The following is a 19,005-nucleotide window of genomic DNA, read 5'->3' as shown; positions in this document are numbered from 1 at the left end:
CAAATTAAAAAAAAAAAAGAAAGAATCCAGACAGGAAGCTACTGAAGGAAGCCTTTAAATTGTTTTTAACCTATAGATTGGCCATTTTCCTACGGACTTTGAAGAGCGTCCACTTGTATGTAACTCGAATGTGAATCTCAAGCATTTCCTGACGGTATCAGCATACTTTAAATGTGTTCTTGGATAGAGAGTTATTGTCCTACAAGCATTCTAAATACATCTTTCCTACAAGTTCCAGTTCTTATTTGTAGCGGATGGGGAGAGGGAGCAGAGACCGATGGCAAATGTCACGGAAAACTAGGTAGAGAGATTTGTGGTTGGTTTAATTTGATTGAATCGTGCTTGGGGGGTTGGGGGTTGTTTTTTAAGGTAGGACAAGGTTAAAGTGACATGGGTAATTGGCAGCATGTCCCCAAGCAGGATTTAAGGACCGGAATCCAAATCTAGGTCTGTCTAAATCCAAACTCCACACTCTTTCCCCTGCCTTCTCTTCCCTGCGTCTGCTCTGGCATCTTTGGTAGCTTAGATGGGACACAGTGTCAGAGAATTTGTCTAGGATGCCTGAGGTCCAAGACTTGACCCCTAGTGCTACAAAAAGAAACACACAGAAAAGGGTCCCCTGTCCCCTCTCTGCATCTGTCATGCAGATTTAGCTTGCCTGCTGAAGACAGCAGACACCAGCTGCGGTGCATTCCTAAGGCCCCTCCTCTGCAGCCACCCTGTGCCTGCCAGCTGGGAGCTTCACAGAGGCCCAGAAGCTAGACCTGAAAGCACCGGTCTCTTCAGACTGTGATGTGTGTCCGGTAGAAAATACAAGTATATGGCAGCCACGATGTGCACTTTGACTGAGGGTATTAGATCCATCACAGCAAAGCGTCATCCTGACTGGCTTTGTGTCACCCATCACCGCAGGTTCTCTGGAAACTCTGCCTTCAGGAAAAGACAAAGCCTAGGTGCTAAGGGGCAAACTGAAATAACATGTAAGATCTGAAGGAGCCAGCCTGACGCCCTGCCTATGAGTTCTCCCTCTGTTGCTGGGAGCCGAGCCGGGAGGCTACGAGGACTTAAAGGACCCTGTCAATGTACACACTGCACTGCATTCTCAAGTGGAGTCCTTAACTCTGACTGAGAACTCCTTAAGATAGAACATTTTACTCCCTGGTTCCTCTTTAAGCAATGCTGACATCTAAGCGAAATGGCCAGTTAGTCAGAATCCTATTGGTACCACAGCTTCCAAGAAAAGCAGGGAAATAACAGAACCTAATCAACAAGCCCTCCCCAGGCAGTTAACAAGGAAAATAGCTGCTGGATGGATAGCTGCTGGATGGATAGCTGTTGCCCTCATTCTTTGAAATTTGATCTCTCTCTCTCTCTCTCTCTCTCTCTCTCTCTCTCTCTCTCTCTCTCTCTCTCTCTCTCTCCTGATCTGGAATCAGGACACTCTGAAGAGCAAGGCACTTGGGGAGCTGGCATTAGAAAACTGAAGCAGACACAAATGTGTCCCCTAAACTGTCCCAACGAAGACAGGGATTGGGATTATTTCAGACAGATTCCAGTAAGCCTCAATTAAACAGCAAACTCAATGAATGCTTCGGAGCTGAGTGTGATTTTTTTTCCCTGTAGTGGGAGCCAAGTAAATATGTGCTTAGCCCCCTAAAGCAACGGTTCTCAAGCTATGAGCCATGACCCCTTGGGTCAAACGACCCTTTCACAGGGGTCCCATATCAGATATCCTGCATATCAGCTATTTGCCTTACAATTCATAACAGTACCAACACTACAGTTATGAAGAGGCAACGAAAATAATTTTATGGTTGGGGGTCCCTACAACATGAAGAACTGCACTGTATCAAAGGCTCACCACATTAGGAAGGTTGAGAACCACTGCCCTAAGGAATAGTGAGTGAGGGCAGGTCTCTAAGGGGTCTGTCTGCCTAGCATCTCAACCTGATTCTCTTCATCTTTCTTGCACAGGGATCTAGGGTGACAGGAAAGGGGACAGCCCTTCTGATGCAGCAGGGTTGGCTTTCTTTGCCCTTTACATCTGCTCCAGCCTGGGATGCTGGGAGCAGCTGTGTGCTGGTCCGTGTTTTCATTTTGCAGAAGATCCCTGTGGATCGCCTCGGCTTCTGAGGCTTGAGAGGTCTGATTCTTGAGCATCTGACTACTGTGTTTTCCACTGCCCTCTGTGTAGAAATCGGAATTCAGGTGCTTTTTATCATGCTGATGGGCCAGGACCAGGGATCCCTTCGCTTGGGTTTGTGCCTGTGGTTTTGTGGATTCTTGGCTTCCTTTAAAGGTAAGTTACTTGGGCTTATGTCCTAGAATGTTTTTATTTCCATGCATTCACTCTCCTTTTTCATCTTGTCTAGATCCAAATGATCAGATGACTTTTTTTAGTTAGGTTTAACCTAACAGATGGGATTTGGAGAGTTGAGTGGGAAAACATTGAAATAAGCTGTAAATCATTTTTTCATTTTTCTAACTAAAATGTCTCTTCCCAGTTAGCACACAGAGTCAGTCGCCTGTTTTGGAAGCCATTTATCAATAGGCTCCACTTGTTTATTTGTGGTTATATGTAATATATTTTTCAAAGGGGGACTTATTTGTTAGCTGGCACTTAGTACTCAGCTTGTGATGCTCCCATTGTCGGTAACTGTCCTCATTGGGGAAACCTGTCTCATCGTCTGCGCTAGGAGTGAGCTTGCTCATTTTAAAAGTTGACTCAGACATGGCTGCTGTGCTGAGCAGATCGCATGCCCACCCTACCCCTCACCCGACCCCCATGCTACTAGGTTTCAGGGGGGTTGATAGAGAACTCAGCGAAAGAGTCTCAGAAGAGGGAAGTAGTAATAGTAGCAAGGAAGGTTTCTCACTGGCTTCTGGAAAAAAAACAACACTGTTTTCATTGTGGTGAATTACACTGGCAAGAATGACAGGTGACAGGTAAAAAGTTTCCTTTCCTGCTGCCGTCCCAACCTTCCAAATGGACGCGTGGAGCGGCATTCATTGAGGAACAGGGCAATCATTCTCTGTTTGTTTCACCTGGGCAGGCTTTCAAGTCTACTCTTTTTCTCTCTGCCAAGGTACAAACCTTTCTCTAATTTTTGTGGCGTCGAATATGAATTGGACAAAAGAAACTGTAGGGATGTGTCCCAGCGGGGGTGTTGGGCGAGTGAGTTGTGCGAATTAGTGGCCAGAAACTAATGCATTCTTAAGGAATGAAAGACACAGGGGGCACTACTGTCCGGAGTTTAATAGGTAAAAGGGGCACTGAGAACCAATTTGCATTGCTTTTAAAGGATTGTGAGTTTACTTTGAAAACTTGGCATTCTCACAAATCTAAAAATACATGATTCAGGTATGTATGTATATATATATATATTGGAGCTGAGGATGGAACCCAGGGCCTTGCACTTGCTAGGCAAGTGCTCTACCACTGAGCTAAATCCCCAACCCCAAGGTATATTTTTTTAAGGACACGGCTTTTGAGGACCTAGGCAATGATTAGGTACTGTGTTTGGTAAGGGTGCTAGCCTTGCCAATTATAGACACACAGACTCCAGAATTCCTGCAAAGCTTCTAGTTCGGTGGTCATGCTGTGAGTTGTGTTTAATGACAAAAAGAAAATGCCCCCTCCTCATGACTTTTAGCCCCAGGACGTTTATGGTGCCCATGACTTAACAGGCAGTCTTCTCAGGATCGCTGTGGACATTGTACTGGTTCTGAGGTGATGCCTATGTAGTTGTTTTATCTCTGTGTAGAAACAAAGCAAGCAAGGTTAAAAAGGGGGTGGGGTTGAGCTGCCCTGGTCCAGCTAGGAGAAGACCTCGATGGTACAGTGAGTGATTCAATTCTGACTGAGACCCCTAGGCTTGGACCAGGAGCGGAGCAAGCTCAGACCCTCCCACCGCACTTCCCTAAGGCTTTCCTCCATCTGCCTCACAGGCTGTACAGGCTGCGCGTCTGAAGAACAGCTCTTCCACACACTGTTTGCCCACTACAACCGATTCATCCGGCCGGTGGAAAACGTTTCTGATCCTGTCACAGTGCACTTTGAATTGGCAATCACACAGCTGGCCAATGTGGTGAGTGCCTCAGCTGCCAGGGGTGGTCTCAGAGGGCCGAGTTCCAAGCGTTCTTGTGTGCTTGCGCTTTGTGCACCTGATGGGCACAGAGCTCCATCAGACAACTTAAAAGTGAACGCCAGATTGCATGTGAAGGGTCCCTCAAGGCCCTGCATAATGCTGTCCTTGCTCAGGCTTTGCATGACTAGAAAAGTTCTTTCCGAGTCAGATTATAAGATAAAGACCTGAAGGCAAGTGGAAGGGAGCCTTGGAGTGAGCTGCTTGCCATACTCTGCGACCTTCTGTAAGTTCACTGGGATCGAGTTCAAGGGCAAGCAGAAGTGGAACTCTTTTAATTTCCCTTTTTTTCTCTCTCTTTCTAAATAATCTTTCTCTTGTCCCAAGACAAGAAAGAGTCTGATTCTCAAAGTGCAGCAAGGGTCTTTGCTCCAGGCCTGGACTTCAATCCCAATTGCACTAGTAGGTAGACTAAGAAATTAAGGGAAGCCTAGAGTGTCACCAGAGAGGGTATTAGAGATAGCTATCATACACATAGAGGATGCCTGTCACCTTCCAACCCAGCCCAAGGATAAGGAAGGAGTCCTCCTACCCTACAACATCTGTCCTGTGGGTGCATGGGCATGCCATCTCTAGGTACACTTAGAGAAAGACCTAACTACAATATATAGGCAGACACCACCAGGCTTGTCCAGTCTACACTGTCCAGCAGACTATGTTGATCCAACCTGGTCCTTTACCTCTAGATCGGACATGTACCTATTCTGGTAAATACTGGCTCATGTTTCAAATGCCAGGCGTTTCTTCTTACCTGGTTAGACCCACTGGGCCCATTAAAAACCACTTATTTTGTATCTGTTCTGACCCCTTCTTGGTTTTACACTGGGCAGGATGCATGTGGACTGGGCTACTGGAAGAAGAGAGCTAAACTGGGTGTCACCTGCAGTCTGCAAGGGCCACCCCTCTGTTCAGCTTTACTTCACACCCCTGATGATGCACTCTCGAAAGACAATTTTCTTAGGTTGGAAGGATGGCAGCAGGTGGCCCTGATATGTGGATTTTGACATTGACATGGGACACTAATATAATGAGTGTGTGGCCTGTGGATAGCTTGAACAAAATGAGTTTACTTCTTTGTGTATAACAGAAATATAAAGATTCATAGCCCAGGCGAGTGGCACACGGTATCATCAGGGTGTTAATATGGGACCACAATGTTTAATTTTAAAGTTGTATACTGCTCCACTCCAGGGCACACCATTCACATGAGCCATGATGTGGAACACATAGCCAGATTCGTCAACAGTGGCATAATTCTGTCTATCTCTTTTGCCATCCTGTGCATAGCAGTTGTTTCTTTGTGTGCTCCATGGTCTGAGACAACTGCTCTGTTTCCTCTCTTCGTATTCATATCCTTGGCAGGAAGTGGTAGGAAGAAGCAGAGGAGCAAATGGGGCACACACCAGACACCTGTAGCTTTTCGAGGCTCATCATAGAAGTCACCCTGACTGTGCCAATGTCTGATAGGTTCTCTATTTCTTCAGTTTCTCTAACTGCAAAGGAGATCTGAGGGAATAAAGCTTGTTTGTTTGTTTGTCTGTGTGTTTGGAGATGGAGTCTTGGTATGTAGCCTACACTGACCTTGAGCTCTCATTGACTCCAAGGCTTGATCCACCCAAGTGCTGGGATTCCAGGTGTGTTGTACCACTGTGCTGGTACTTTATAAAGTAACTTTTATTAATTGCAAATTTATTGTTGTAGATTGTTATGTATTCCAACTCAGTCATGAGAAATAATAAAGATCCCATGGATGCTTTCCTAAATTTCTCCCTCATCTTTCCTTCATTTCTAAAATTGGCAGTATTGGCTTCATGTGGAAGCCCATACCTGTAATCCCAGCCATTGGAAGGTAGAGGCAATGGGATTAGGAATTCAGAAATACCTGTGGCTACTTAGAGAGTCTGGAGCTAGCTCAAAATATATGAGAACCTGTCTCAAAATATAAATAAATAAAATATTAATACAAAATCAGTCATAGAATATGTACACTTGCAGAGCTGGCTTTCCGCTTCCGCTCAACATCATTCTTAGGCTTCTCCTCTGTGTGTTGACCACATCAGTACGTGTTCCTTCCTGTTGCTGGCTAATGGTTCACGGTCATTTGTGGTCCACAATTTCCTTAGATGTTGAGGAACATACAGACTGAATCTAGGTTTTGCTCTATAACACTGGTGTGCAGCATTTTGCATAAACATATACTTTCATATCTCTGGGATAAATGTCCAGATTCTCTGGATCATGTTGCAGTTTTGCCAGATGAGCTCTGACATTGGAGTCAATGAGAGCTCAAGACCCGTGTAGGCTACATTCCAAGACTCCATCTCCAAACAAACAGACAAACAAACAAACAAGCTCTATTCCCTCAGATCTCTTTTGCAGTTAGAGAAACTGAAGAGATAGAGAACCTATCAGACATTGGTAAAGTCAGGGTGACTTCTATGATGAGCTTTGAAAAGCTACAGGTATCTGATATGTGCATTGTGCAGTGTGATTGAGAAGCTTCATTACTTTCTAGGAGGGCTTTCAGACTCCTCCTGCTAAGTCTCCAGATGGGTCTTCCACTCAGAGAGCTATGCACAAAAGTATTTGAGGACCTGTGAGACAGCCTTGGCCTGTGAATCTTGGGAATGCATGATCTTTCTGTGTAGAAAAGATGTAGAATCATGCCCCCTTTCCTCGTGTAAGACAAAGGCCCTATGCAACATTGCCAGACCTGGCAGAAATGGCAAACCTAAGCCACTGTAGAATGTAGGTTGCATGGGCTTTCTAAGCCACATCTCCCAGTTTATTGCGGCTTTTGCAGAAACTAGTGCATTTGAAATCATGATTCGAAATGGTACATCTGGGAGTCAAATAATATTTCCCCAGTGAAGAGGTATAAGCTAATGGTTCCAAAAACATGTGTGGTTCTGTCCATCTCTGGCCACCTCCCCTGATAGGGCTCACAGAGCACAGTGTCCACTGCAGTGATCTAGAGTTGCACAGACTCTATGATTTGCTAGAACATGTCCTGATCCATGTTGTTTTCTAACACTTCCAAGGATATGGATACCTCATGGATACACACTGTGTGGATTTTATCCAACCCACGGAATTGTGTCCTGGGGAGCAGGCCTGTTGAGAACGGTATTGCTAATGAGTGTCAACTTCCTAAACACAGTGAAATAGTCCAGAGGTACGTCAGGTTTTGGAGAACGTGTGGGGCGTAGGCCAGTCACCTCTAAGACCTCATGGAACTGAGGCAGCAGAGCTCAACTGGTTTTGACCAACAGCTAGTGCATATACTGGAAAAGCTTCTGCTAGACCTGACAGATTCAAGGTGGCTCAATACTGGAAGGCCCTGATCAAGAAGAGTAACTGTGAAACTGAAGGCTCCATTCTTCTTGTTAACCTTTACAAATCTCAGGGCCTGTGATGGCTCCATATGACCCATTGATGGGGAGAAGCTTGGCATAGTCTCTTTTTGGACCTCTCCAAGGTGGATAGCAGTAACCATGGGATGGAGGAGTGGAGCCCAACCATGGGATGGAGGAGTGGAGCCCAGCAAGCGACTCAGTGGAGTGTGGAGAGCCACAGTCAGAGCCCTGCATAGAAACCTCAACAAAGCTGGATTCCTTAATGCTACAGGGGCCTCAGATATCTTGGGAAGCAAGATATTGAAGTCTCCTGCTGACTGCTAAGAACCGACCATCAGTACCCAAGCTATTGTGCTGTGACCTACATGCCATCTAGGTGTGTCTCTGGTAGCTTTCCTTCTGAGAATCAGTGGCCACTTAAGAACCAACTGTACTGAAGATGGTGACAGGGAATGCCTGCTTATCACCTGCTCTGAATCCCCTTACATCACTTAAGGGGCTGCTTGGATAGTACCTCCTCCGAGAAGCCTTCTTTGACTTATATCAAACAGATGTGTGTGCACACATGAGCCACTCTACCTCTCCTTGATATATCACATGGTATTTTATGTATGCGTGTACATATGTTATTAGTCTTGTGTCTTCTCAACCAACAGCTAAGACCACATGAAGGCAGGAGCCTTGTCCACTCTGTAACTGAGCAGAAAGTGGCCAATCAGTAAGTGTGAGTGTCCTTTGTAGCTGAAGGGCACTTGGGCTGGGAAAGAGACTGCATAGGGAGTGGACAGCCAGTTCCAGCTGGCGAACTTGCTAGTGAGCTGAAGCTCTTGTGTCTGTGTGGATCCCATGACAAATGCACACAGGGAGTTCCAGGCCTCTTTGAGGAAAGGACATGGGGCATGTGTAGGAACAGTGAGCACCTGTCACTACCCACAGTGCTTCCTCCCCCATTGTCCCTAAACCTCTGCCCTTCTCCCTATCTCCTTTCATGCATCCAGGAGGCTTTATGGGCTGAAGTGATGGGAAAACATTCACAATGGAGATGAAATTCAAATGAGCTTCAAGAGACATTGTAAAGCTATACATCATTTCTAAGTCAACAGAGCAGAGACAAGTGTAAAAATACCGTATGTCGGCTGGGTGGTGGCACACACCTGTAATCCCAACACTCGGGAGACAGAGGCAGGTGGATCTCCATGAGTTCAAGGCCAGCCTGGTCTACAGAGCTAGTCCAGGACAGGCTCCAAAGCTACAAAGAAACCCTATCTCAAAAAACCAAAAAAAAAAAAAAAAAAAAAAAAAAAAAAAAAAACCCTATGTCTGTTGGAGTTCAAGTTTAGTTCTCTCAGTCTTCATGCTTGCCTTCATTAGCACAATTAGCTTGGATTGGTCAAATTTTAGCCATAATTCTTGTATTAGCAAGTACATAGAAGGCTGAAAATATTATTTCTCCCCTTCCAGGATGAAGTCAACCAGATCATGGAAACCAATCTGTGGCTGCGTCATGTATGTGTCTTTCATGTGTCTCTCTCCCTTTGAACTGTGGCCACATGTGTCCGCTCATTGATAAACCCACCTGCACTGCCTCTTTCCCTACCAAACCTGTGATAGATATAGAATATCCACCACCTTGCATCTCCTAATCCTTGGGTTCTGCTCTGGTTGCAGCTAGCTTAATGCAGGCAGCGCATGGGCAGAGCGTAATGTCTTTGACATAGCATCCTCTGACCTTTCTACCTTCTGCTCTCAGATCTTCTTATCAGTTACTGGAGTCCCAAGTCCAGTGATTACTTTCCTCTTTGATAACTCCAGGAGGTCAGCGGTTGAGGTCTAGAGAACATATTGCATAATCAATAGCTGGTTTTTACAAGTTATAGTGTCTTTGCTCTTAAAAGTCCAAATAGTTTACACAGTGCAATAGACTCATACTCACACATACAAATTATGTTTTTATCATTAGAAACAAGTTACTACTCCAATTTTGAACCACTGGAGTAGTCCATGAAACATGATATGAAACCTTGATCTTGGCCAGTTAACTTGTTATAGGTATGCCAAAATCTGCCCAGCTATTTATCTTCCTGTGCCCATGGTTATAATTCCCTGCTTTTAGTGGGAATCAATGTATTCTTCAAAATATCTTATTTTTTAATTAACAAAATTATTGAACCAACACAAACATTTGGGAAAAGTTATGATAGCATTTTTAAAGTGTAAGGGGCCTGTAGGAAGGAAGGGGGTAAAAGGGGTTGAGATTGGGGTTCAGAGAGGACAGAGGGTAACAGCAATCAAGACCCCCAATGCACATGTATTAACTTATTAAAGAACAAATTTGACAAAAGTTAGAAACAAAGCAAGACTACTGCCACCACCAGAAATGGATCTTTATTTCTGTTCTTTTAGATATGGAAAGACTACAGATTGCGCTGGGATCCAATGGAATATGATGGCATTGAGACACTCCGTGTTCCAGCAGACAAGATCTGGAAGCCAGACATTGTTCTATATAACAAGTATGTGTGTCTAGACAGGTTCACAGCCAATGTTCAAAACCTTTGGCCCGTGTAACACGCAGTAACACAGACCGTGTTGCTGACAGTGTGTGGTTTTTCTTGCAGTGCTGTTGGTGACTTCCAAGTCGAAGGCAGAACCAAAGCTCTTCTGAAATATGATGGCATGATAACCTGGACCCCACCAGCCATCTTCAAGAGTTCTTGTCCTATGGACATCACCTTCTTCCCTTTCGATCATCAAAACTGTTCTCTGAAATTTGGCTCCTGGACTTACGACAAGGCTGAAATTGACCTTCTGATCATTGGCTCTAAAGTGGACATGAATGATTTTTGGGAAAACAGTGAATGGGAAATTGTTGATGCCTCTGGCTACAAGCATGACATCAAGTACAACTGTTGTGAGGAGATTTACACAGACATCACCTACTCCTTCTATATCAGGAGGCTGCCCATGTTTTACACCATTAACCTCATCATTCCCTGCCTCTTCATCTCCTTCCTCACTGTGTTGGTCTTTTACCTTCCTTCTGACTGTGGCGAGAAGGTAACTCTCTGCATCTCAGTTCTGCTCTCTCTGACCGTCTTTTTGCTGGTGATTACTGAGACTATCCCATCCACATCTCTTGTGATCCCACTGGTGGGTGAGTATCTACTGTTTACCATGATCTTTGTCACCCTGTCCATTGTGGTGACTGTGTTTGTGCTGAACATACACTACCGTACACCAGCAACACATACCATGCCCAAATGGGTGAAGACCATTTTCCTTCAGGTTTTCCCCTCAATTCTGATGATGAGGAGGCCTCTGGACAAGACCAAGGAGGCAGGTGATGTTAAAGATCGCGAAAGCCTTCCCAAGAGACCTACTAAGGTCAAGTTTGCTCATCGAAGAGAGCCCAAACTTCTGAGGGAATGCTGTCACTGTCAAAAATCAAGTGAGATAGCTCCTGGCAAGAGAAGACTGAGTCCGCAGCCTGCACAGTGGGTGACAGAGAATTCAGAGCACTCACCGGATGTGGAAGATGTGATCGATAGTGTTCAGTTCATAGCAGAAAACATGAAGAGCCACAATGAAACAAAGGAGGTAAACATCTACCCCTTTTCTCCAGCCAGCTGGACCCCTAGCAGGCCTCTAGGCACTTTAGAGACTAGTCAGAGCATCAGTGGGAGTCATATTTATGGTACAGTCAGACAGAATCATCCAATCATGCAGCATTGGGGGAACCTGGGTTAGAGTTTAGGTAGCTACAGTGAGATGATAATGTAGCCCTACAACACATCTCCAATCTGCATTTACTTACAACAAAATCCAGCTATGCTACACATGCAGGACAAGCATGATTCATGGAACAAGACCCAACACAGCACACAGTAGCAAAGAGAGGGTGAGGAGGGAGACGCCCCAAGGGGAAGCAGCACTGGCTGTGGTACTGCCTGTAGTCGCAATGATGAAGGATGTGAGCTCCTTAGCATTCAGCAGCTCTGGTTCTGCTTCCTCTACTAGAGGGAGACATGGACACGAATCAAAGGCATCTAGGAGATATGCCCAGCATGCACACATTCTGCTCCGTCTCCCACACTATCATGCCAGTAACTTGGGTCCCCCTTCCCCAAAGCAAGAACTCAAAGATAAGCCAGTTCTCCATGCGACCACTTGACTAGTTTCCAAAGGCTCTTGCCAAGCATCTGGAGTTGTTTTGTACCATAGCTCCTGGCATCTGTAACTCCTAGTGAAAGGATGTCAAGACCCCCAAGACTGCCCTGTTGATGCCCTGGGAGACAATGAGAACACCAGTCATAACACACGTCACAGGTCAGGAATGGCCAATGAGCTCTCCTCCAGGCTGGCATCTTTTCATATGTAGGAGATACAGGTACTGTTGACTTATCATGCCGTGCAGGTCCCCTAACACACAACCCGCAGGGACCATAGCAGAAGGTTGGAGGTTTAGAACTGGAAAGATTCCCAATATGTGAAAGCTCTCCCTGTGAGCATCACTTTGAGGCCTAGAAGCTGCTTATCTCTGTGTAGGGGGTCCTCAGTCACACCCCATATCCTCCAGCCTATCCTTTCATAGCCTCAAACTCAGATGCCCAGCCAGGCTCTCTTTGTGTACAAATGAAAGGAGTGGATTCTCAAACAAATACTTTTAGGAACTATCCCTAGAACCAGGAAAGGACCTTTGTCACAGGAAAGGGATCCTAAAAGTCTTCAGCACCATCCATAGCCAGCTTTATGAGCGACCCATGGTGTATGTATATCTACCATCCTTGGACAATGAGCGCCATATGGGAGACATGAGCAGGCAAACAAAATATCAATAATTGATTTTGAATGTACTGAAGAAAGTTGCTTTGAAGAAAAAAAGAAAACACTATTCATAAGACAGAGCATGTTTTCCTACGGTCTTGATTTTTTTTTAAAGCTAGCCTTGATCTTTTGTTTGTATTTCAGGTAGAAGATGACTGGAAATACATGGCCATGGTGGTGGACAGGGTCTTCCTCTGGGTGTTTATAATCGTCTGTGTGTTTGGAACTGTGGGGCTATTTCTACAGCCACTGCTTGGGAACACCGGAAAGTCTTAATCTGTATTTTCCTTTTGCCTTCTGAATCTTTTAGATGTTGTTTCTGTTATGAACTACTACTTACCACAAGAAAAGGCCAAGTACCCAGTCTCCTAAACCCCGACAAGAAGGGAAAGGGGGACAATATTACTACTTGGGAGCCTGAACATATGTCTTCGTTGTGCTGGGTGTCCATTAAAATGATTTACCACCATGGCGCCCAGAGCTGGCAGTGCTCCTAGGCCAGAAGCACTGACTCAGTTTCTCCATGCTAGGCATTCTTTGTTTCCAGGAACATGAATGGTCCCTCACAGAGCTAGGCCCCACAGCTAGCATCAGTCCACACTGAAAAGGGATTCTCTGGTATCTGAAGCTCCTGTTGGTGGTTGCAATGATATGTAAGACTAGAGAGAAACTCTGCAACACTGCTGACATTTGCAACACCTGACTGCTACTGTACCCTACTTTCTTGTGCATGTCTCTGTGATGGAGCTCACACAATTCTCCGACACGTGCATGGTTAAAGAAGAAACCAGACGGTATCTCTCTTAGCAGACTTTCAATTAGTTGTACTATTGGCTTTCTGTCTGTGTGAAAAATCACCTGAGGTAATCAGTGTGAAAGGAGGAAGTTGATATGAATTCATGGTTTCAGAGGATTTAGTCCATGATCACTAGGCCCCACTGCCTCTGGACCTTTGGGGAGGCAAATCATCATGACTGGCATGTCTAATAAAGGGCAGCTGTCCACTTCATGACAACTACCAAGAAAGCAAAAAGAGAGAAAAAAAAATCCAGGGTGCCAATATTCCCTTCAAAGGCACACCCCAATGACTTAAATTCTTCATGCAGAAACTCATGTCCCAGAAGCTCCACTGCCTCCCAGTAGCACAGAAGACTAAGTCTTTAACACATGTCCTTGGGGGTGATCCAAACCACAGCACTATTGTTCTGGCAGGACATTTGGCTGGTACCCAGTACTGTGCTAGGTGCTACAAGGGTAACATAAGTAGATTCTTTCCCTTGTAAAGTTACAGCCTTTTAGAAAAGTCGTACATGCAAAGATCCACAGGATCGGGTAGTGGAGAACACCGCTAGGGCAACTCAAATGAAACAACCTAACTGGGAAAAAAACCTAAAACCACTATTGTGTTTCAGATAGGCAACTGTCTAGCCTTTTCCTGTGAACTCTGCACGTGCTCACTGCATGGAGACCAAATAAAATCTTTAAGAAATTTTAATCTTTGGCCATTTGGAGTAATTTCCTTTCCGAGTAGGAGAACATTGGGAATTGTTTAGGTTTCTACTCTGGTTACTTGTTTGCATGACTGTTATAACTTGCAGGTGTGTCTTAGACAGCAGCCCACAGAGTCTAGTAAAGAGATGACTCCAGTTCCACCTTTTCTCTCCCAGGAAGTCCTTGTTCGTGTGCATAGGTAATTTCATGATTCAATTTTACCTTCTGATTCTGTTGTCTCGAAACAATATCATCAACCTTTGGCAGGGCCTGGATGATGGACTGTCTGTCATCCTTGAGAGGTGGACACCTGGTCCCCTTTCGGGACGAGGCTGCAGAGGCAGCCATGTCTCTCACTGGACAGAGGCTCCATGATGGGTGATTTGATGTGCTCTGGCTCATATTGGACAATATAAAAAATAAAATTTTTTAAAAAAGGGATCTTTGAGATCCTCAGGGATGCTGAGTAAGCCACAGGCCTTCCCAAAATTCCTCCGCAGGCTGGGGGGTCACCTTGGCCTATGCTATAATAGTGGTCTAGCTACACCAAAGAGATGCCTTGGGTGGTGCCTCCATTCTCCTTCACATCTGGGTGGTCAACCATGTTGCTTGTGGGGTTGTTTTGTTTGTTTGTTGTTGCTATTTTTTAAATTAGAACATTTGTTTTGTTATGCTATAGAAGTTCCTTACATGCTGTGCAAACAAATTCTCCATCCACTGTTAGCATACATATTTTGTGAATTGTTTGTTGTTTTGTTTGTTTGTTTGTTTTTCAGAGCTGAGGACCGAACCCAGGGCCTTGTGCTTTCTAGGCAAGTGCTCTACCACTGAGCTAAATCCCCAGCCTGTGAATTGCATTGTACGAATGACCTCAGACAGGACCCAGAGGAAACCCATCTGAATGTCTTCATGCTTGAGTGTGCCTTAGTGCTTGAGAATATGTCAGGCTTTCTGGCCCAGCTTCTTAGAAATTACCTAGCAATTATCAAAAGATTGTATACTAAACAAACTGACAAACCTTTTAAAAGAAGTATATCATGTTGTTTGTTTGTTTGTTTGTTTTTGGAGGCAAGGGCACAACATTTTTTTTTTTTTTTTTTTGAAGAACAAGAGAAAGCATTAACTAAAAATCTGTAAAGGAGCATGAAATAAATTGTTAAATATATACTTAAGGTTTTTAATTTTTAGACTATTCCTTGATCACTATCCACCTTATTCATTGAGTCAGGACCTCCCAGTCAAATCCAAAGCTCAGTGATATGACTAGTCTATTGCCAGCTGGTTCCAAGGATGGCCCATGTCTGTTTTCTACGACTGAAGATAGAGGCAGGCTGCCATACCCACCTGACATCTACCTGTGTTCCAGGAATCCAAACTCCAGTTCTCCTGTTTATAGAGTAAGCCCTTTAACTGCTGAGTCACCTCCATAGCTCACTGAGTTTTGTTATAGCATCTGAACAAGTTAAGAATCCAGTTATGTTTCCCCAGAGATCATAAACAGGTCATACACACACACACCACCACCACCACCACCACACCACACACACCACCACCACCACCACCACCACCACCACCACCACCACCACCACCACACCACACACACACACACACACACCACCACCACCACCACCACCACCACCACCACCACCACCACACCACACACACATACACACACACACATACCACCACCACCACCACCACCACACCACACCACATCACACACACACACACACACACCACCACCACCACCACCACCACCACCACCACCACCACCACCACACCACACACACACACACACACACACTTTCCACACACTTTCCAGTTGGTATTTAGAAATGTCTAAAGTAAGGGCTGGAGAGAGTTACTGTTCCTCCAGAAGACCAGAGTTCAGTTCCCAGCACTCACACCAGGTAGCTCACATATAGCTACAGCTCCAGAGGATCTGATGTCCTTTTCTGGCCTGCACAGGCATGCACACATATGACATACATTCATACACACACTCTCTCTTGCACATGCACACATATACTTAAATAAAAATAATAAAAGTAAATCTTTATAAATGTCTAAAAGACCATTGTGCCTGTCCCAATGAGTATGGATGTCATAATTATCCCTTGAGAACTGGCGACACTAAGCTCCTGTACTCTGGGAAACAGGTTGGTGCAGGATTTTCCCTGCCAGAACAACCATATGACAGATACCCCTATGAGAAACTAAGACTCTCTTGAGGGTCTTTATTAGGGGCATAGTGTTAGAAGGATGAGCAGACACTCCCTCACATATCACAGCAGGAGCATCTGAACTGTTGGGGTGAAGCAGAGAGATCCTTGCCTAATTCTTTGTGACCCCTGAGGGTTATTTAAAAGCTGAAGAATATTTTCATCCAAAAGTCAGACTGACTATAACCTGTATTGGTTACTTCTTTGACTACTCTGATGGTATATTTGACAAGAATCAACTTCATGAATGAAAGATTTGTTTCCCTTTCTGGTGGTGGCAGTAGTCTTGCTTTGTTTCTAACTTTTGTTAACTTTGTTCTTTGACAAGTTAATACATGTGCAGTGGGGGTCCTGATTACTATTATCCTCTGCCCTCTCTGAACCCCAATCCCAACCCCTTTTACCTTTTACCCCCTTCCTCCCTACAGGCCCCTTTCACTTTAAAAATGGGTAAAAATCCTTTTTGAAAAATGCCTTCATAACAGCTGGTTTAAGGCTCACTGCTCATGCTGCTGGCTAGCCACAAAGCTAGGACCAACAATCTTTGTTCTCTAGTTTTTATTTCACCATATTGACTCATTTCTTTACAAATCCATCTCATATACTGGATCAAACCAGATCCAAGCACACTATTGGCAGCAAGTGTGGGGGAGGTGGGGGAGGGGCAGTGTAGGCTCTGCAACAGGTTCTCAAGAGGCTGAGGCAGACATTCTCCTTCAACTGGCTATGGCTGAGCTCCCTAAGAACTCCAGACCTGGGTTTAAACCATCCCTTCCATACACACACTTGAACAACATCTGAAGAATCTAAGAAAGACAAGCCAGAGAAGTGTGGCCAAGAACTGAATTACCACAAGCAGTGAGGGAGGGGTTGGTGCAGGTGGTGGAGCCAGGGCTAGAAGTCTGATACTGGCAGCCTGAGAGCCTGGACGCCCGCCCCCTGTGCTACTTCTGCTGTGAGATGTGAACAAGAAGCGATGAACAAGGACTTCCACCCGACCTTACTCACACATACCAACACCAACAGCCAGAAAGGGACCAACTGCAGAGATGTCATTGTTGTTTCCAGAGTCCCCAAAGACCACCAAGAGACCAAATCTGATGCAAAAGCAAAGAGTCTTTGTGTTGTTATGAGTTAACTCAGGACTCTCTATTCATCTGATGCAGCAGCAGAGGAGAGACCCCAAGTAGCAAGGGAGCAGGGTATTTATAGGGAGTAAAGCAAGGGGGCTAAGCAACAGGAGTTGGGGTCTTCAGACTACATAGGAGCAGACTCAGGATTGATGTACCTCCCATCCAGAGGTGCTATCCTTGGTGAGTTTGCAGCTGCAAGAAAACTATTATCTCTTTTGGCAGTTGTTGGGGCTAATACATTTTTTCTTTATCGTGACTCCACTTTCCTGTAACGTTTACCCATTTTTTTTCTTGTCTTTTGGAGCTGAAGATCGAACCCAGGACCTTGTGCTTGCTAGGCAAGCAGTCTACCACTGAGCTAAATTCCCAACCCCCCACTTTCCTGTAACTTTTAATTGGCTTATTTTACTGTATGAGGACATCTGTTGGGGTTTTCCTGTAACTAGAGCTAGGTTCAAGGTTGGGGACTCCAGGGCCCATCACGCTGCGCCAAGGGCCTCCATTCTGTTGTATGTTTGCCACAGCCTTTCATAGCTGCAGAATAGTGAAAGTATGGATCCCCTCAAGGGGTCTGGGTTCCTCAGTGACCAATGGCTGGAGCCACACCAGAGTATACAGGCAGCACAAACCAGAATCAGAGGGATATTTAAATAGACAGATAGATAGATAGATAGATAGATAGATAGATAGATAGATAGATGGATAGATAGATTAGGATGTGGAGTTGGAGGATAGAGTTAGGGAGTAGATGGGGAGAAAATGGGGGGTAGGAGTCAGAGGTACGAAGGATGAAAATACGTTGTGTGAAATTTTCAAAGAATTAAGAAAATACTGTATTTTTAAAAAGAATTTAAAAGCATGAGAGAAGAGCCAATCAGTTAATAAACATGGAGAGCAGATCCAGCAATGACAGGATCTCTACCAGAAATGTCAAGAGGGAAAGAGAGAAAATGGAGAAAGACAGTAAAAGAAATTGAAGAAGATCTGCATAGTTTGAAGACTTTAGTCACTGAAGGCAGAGAGGAGGAGATGGGAGGAAAGGGGAAAGGAAGGAGGGGGAAGAGAAGGGCAGAGAGATGGACAGAGATGGATGGACATCACTCTCTGCTTAGACACCATGTGACATATCTAAGCCTAAAGATAAAAAGACAAGCTTAAGAGGATTAGGAAGGAAAAAATACGGACTAATAGGAATAAGAAGACTCAACTCTTACTGTGTTTTGCAATGACAATAACCTAAAAATAAAACCTTATATTGGGGTTTTCAAATATCAGGGACAAACTACTTAGAAGAACCATGTCTAAAATAAAGCAGAGCAGACAGGGTTTCATCATTGTGGAGAACAGACTCCTTTAACAAAACCTGGGAGGGATTCCATAGCAGCAGCAAAGTCAATCTGATAAATGGTCCTCCATCCTAGAGGAGCCATGGGTGGGGTAAGGAAAGAAGGGAGACACAGAGAAAGGAATGTGAAGGCAGAAGACTCAGTGGAAATTCTATCTGTGGTGGTTTGAATAAGAATGGCCCCCATAGGCTCCTATGTGTTAATGCTTAATCATCAGGGAGCGGCACTACTTGAGAGGGATTAGGAGGTGTGGCCTTGTTGAAGTAGGTGTGGCCTTGTTGGAGGAAGTGTGTCACTGGGGGTGGGTTTGGGGGTTTTATAGGCCCAAGTCTCGGTGTCTCTCTCTTCCTGTTGCCTACAGATCCAGATGTACATACAACTCTAGGCTACCTCTCCAACAGCATATCTGCCTGTGTGTCACCATGCTTCCTACTGTAGTGATAATGAACTAAAACTAATGAAACTGTAAGAAATCTCCCAATTAAATG

At 44.9% G+C, this 19,005-nt stretch overlaps 1 protein-coding gene across 1 annotated transcript; it reads left to right on the top strand.

The window, feature by feature from the left end:
• The first annotated feature begins 2,102 nt into the window (after positions 1-2,102).
• On the top strand, positions 2,103-14,073 carry Chrna6 (cholinergic receptor nicotinic alpha 6 subunit). Its single transcript, XM_036166524.1, has 6 exons — positions 2,103-2,299; positions 3,949-4,088; positions 8,963-9,007; positions 9,905-10,014; positions 10,120-11,098; positions 12,470-14,073. The coding sequence occupies exons 1-6, from the start codon at positions 2,221-2,223 to the stop codon at positions 12,599-12,601; spliced, it is 1,485 nt and encodes a 494-aa protein (XP_036022417.1). The 5' UTR covers positions 2,103-2,220; the 3' UTR covers positions 12,602-14,073.
• Positions 14,074-19,005: the final 4,932 nt, after the last annotated feature.

This window comes from Onychomys torridus, chromosome 17, assembly GCF_903995425.1.
Source record: "Onychomys torridus chromosome 17, mOncTor1.1, whole genome shotgun sequence".
Taxonomy (NCBI): Eukaryota; Metazoa; Chordata; class Mammalia; order Rodentia; family Cricetidae; genus Onychomys; species Onychomys torridus.
The sequence above is the reverse complement of the archived record's forward strand: the minus strand, read 5'-3'. Positions and strand labels throughout refer to the sequence as shown.

What these genes read in the sequence shown, in the direction of transcription:
- Chrna6 (XM_036166524.1), top strand. Translation starts at nt 2,221, where the DNA reads ATGCTGATGGGCCAGGACCAGGGATCCCTTCGCTTGGGTTTGTGCCTG. An exon ending in TCACACAGCTGGCCAATGTG is followed by an intron (nt 4,089 to 8,962) that starts GTGAGTGCCTCA and finishes CTCCCCTTCCAG; the next exon opens with GATGAAGTCAACCAGATCAT. An exon ending in GACATTGTTCTATATAACAA is followed by an intron (nt 10,015 to 10,119) that starts GTATGTGTGTCT and finishes TTTTTCTTGCAG; the next exon opens with TGCTGTTGGTGACTTCCAAG.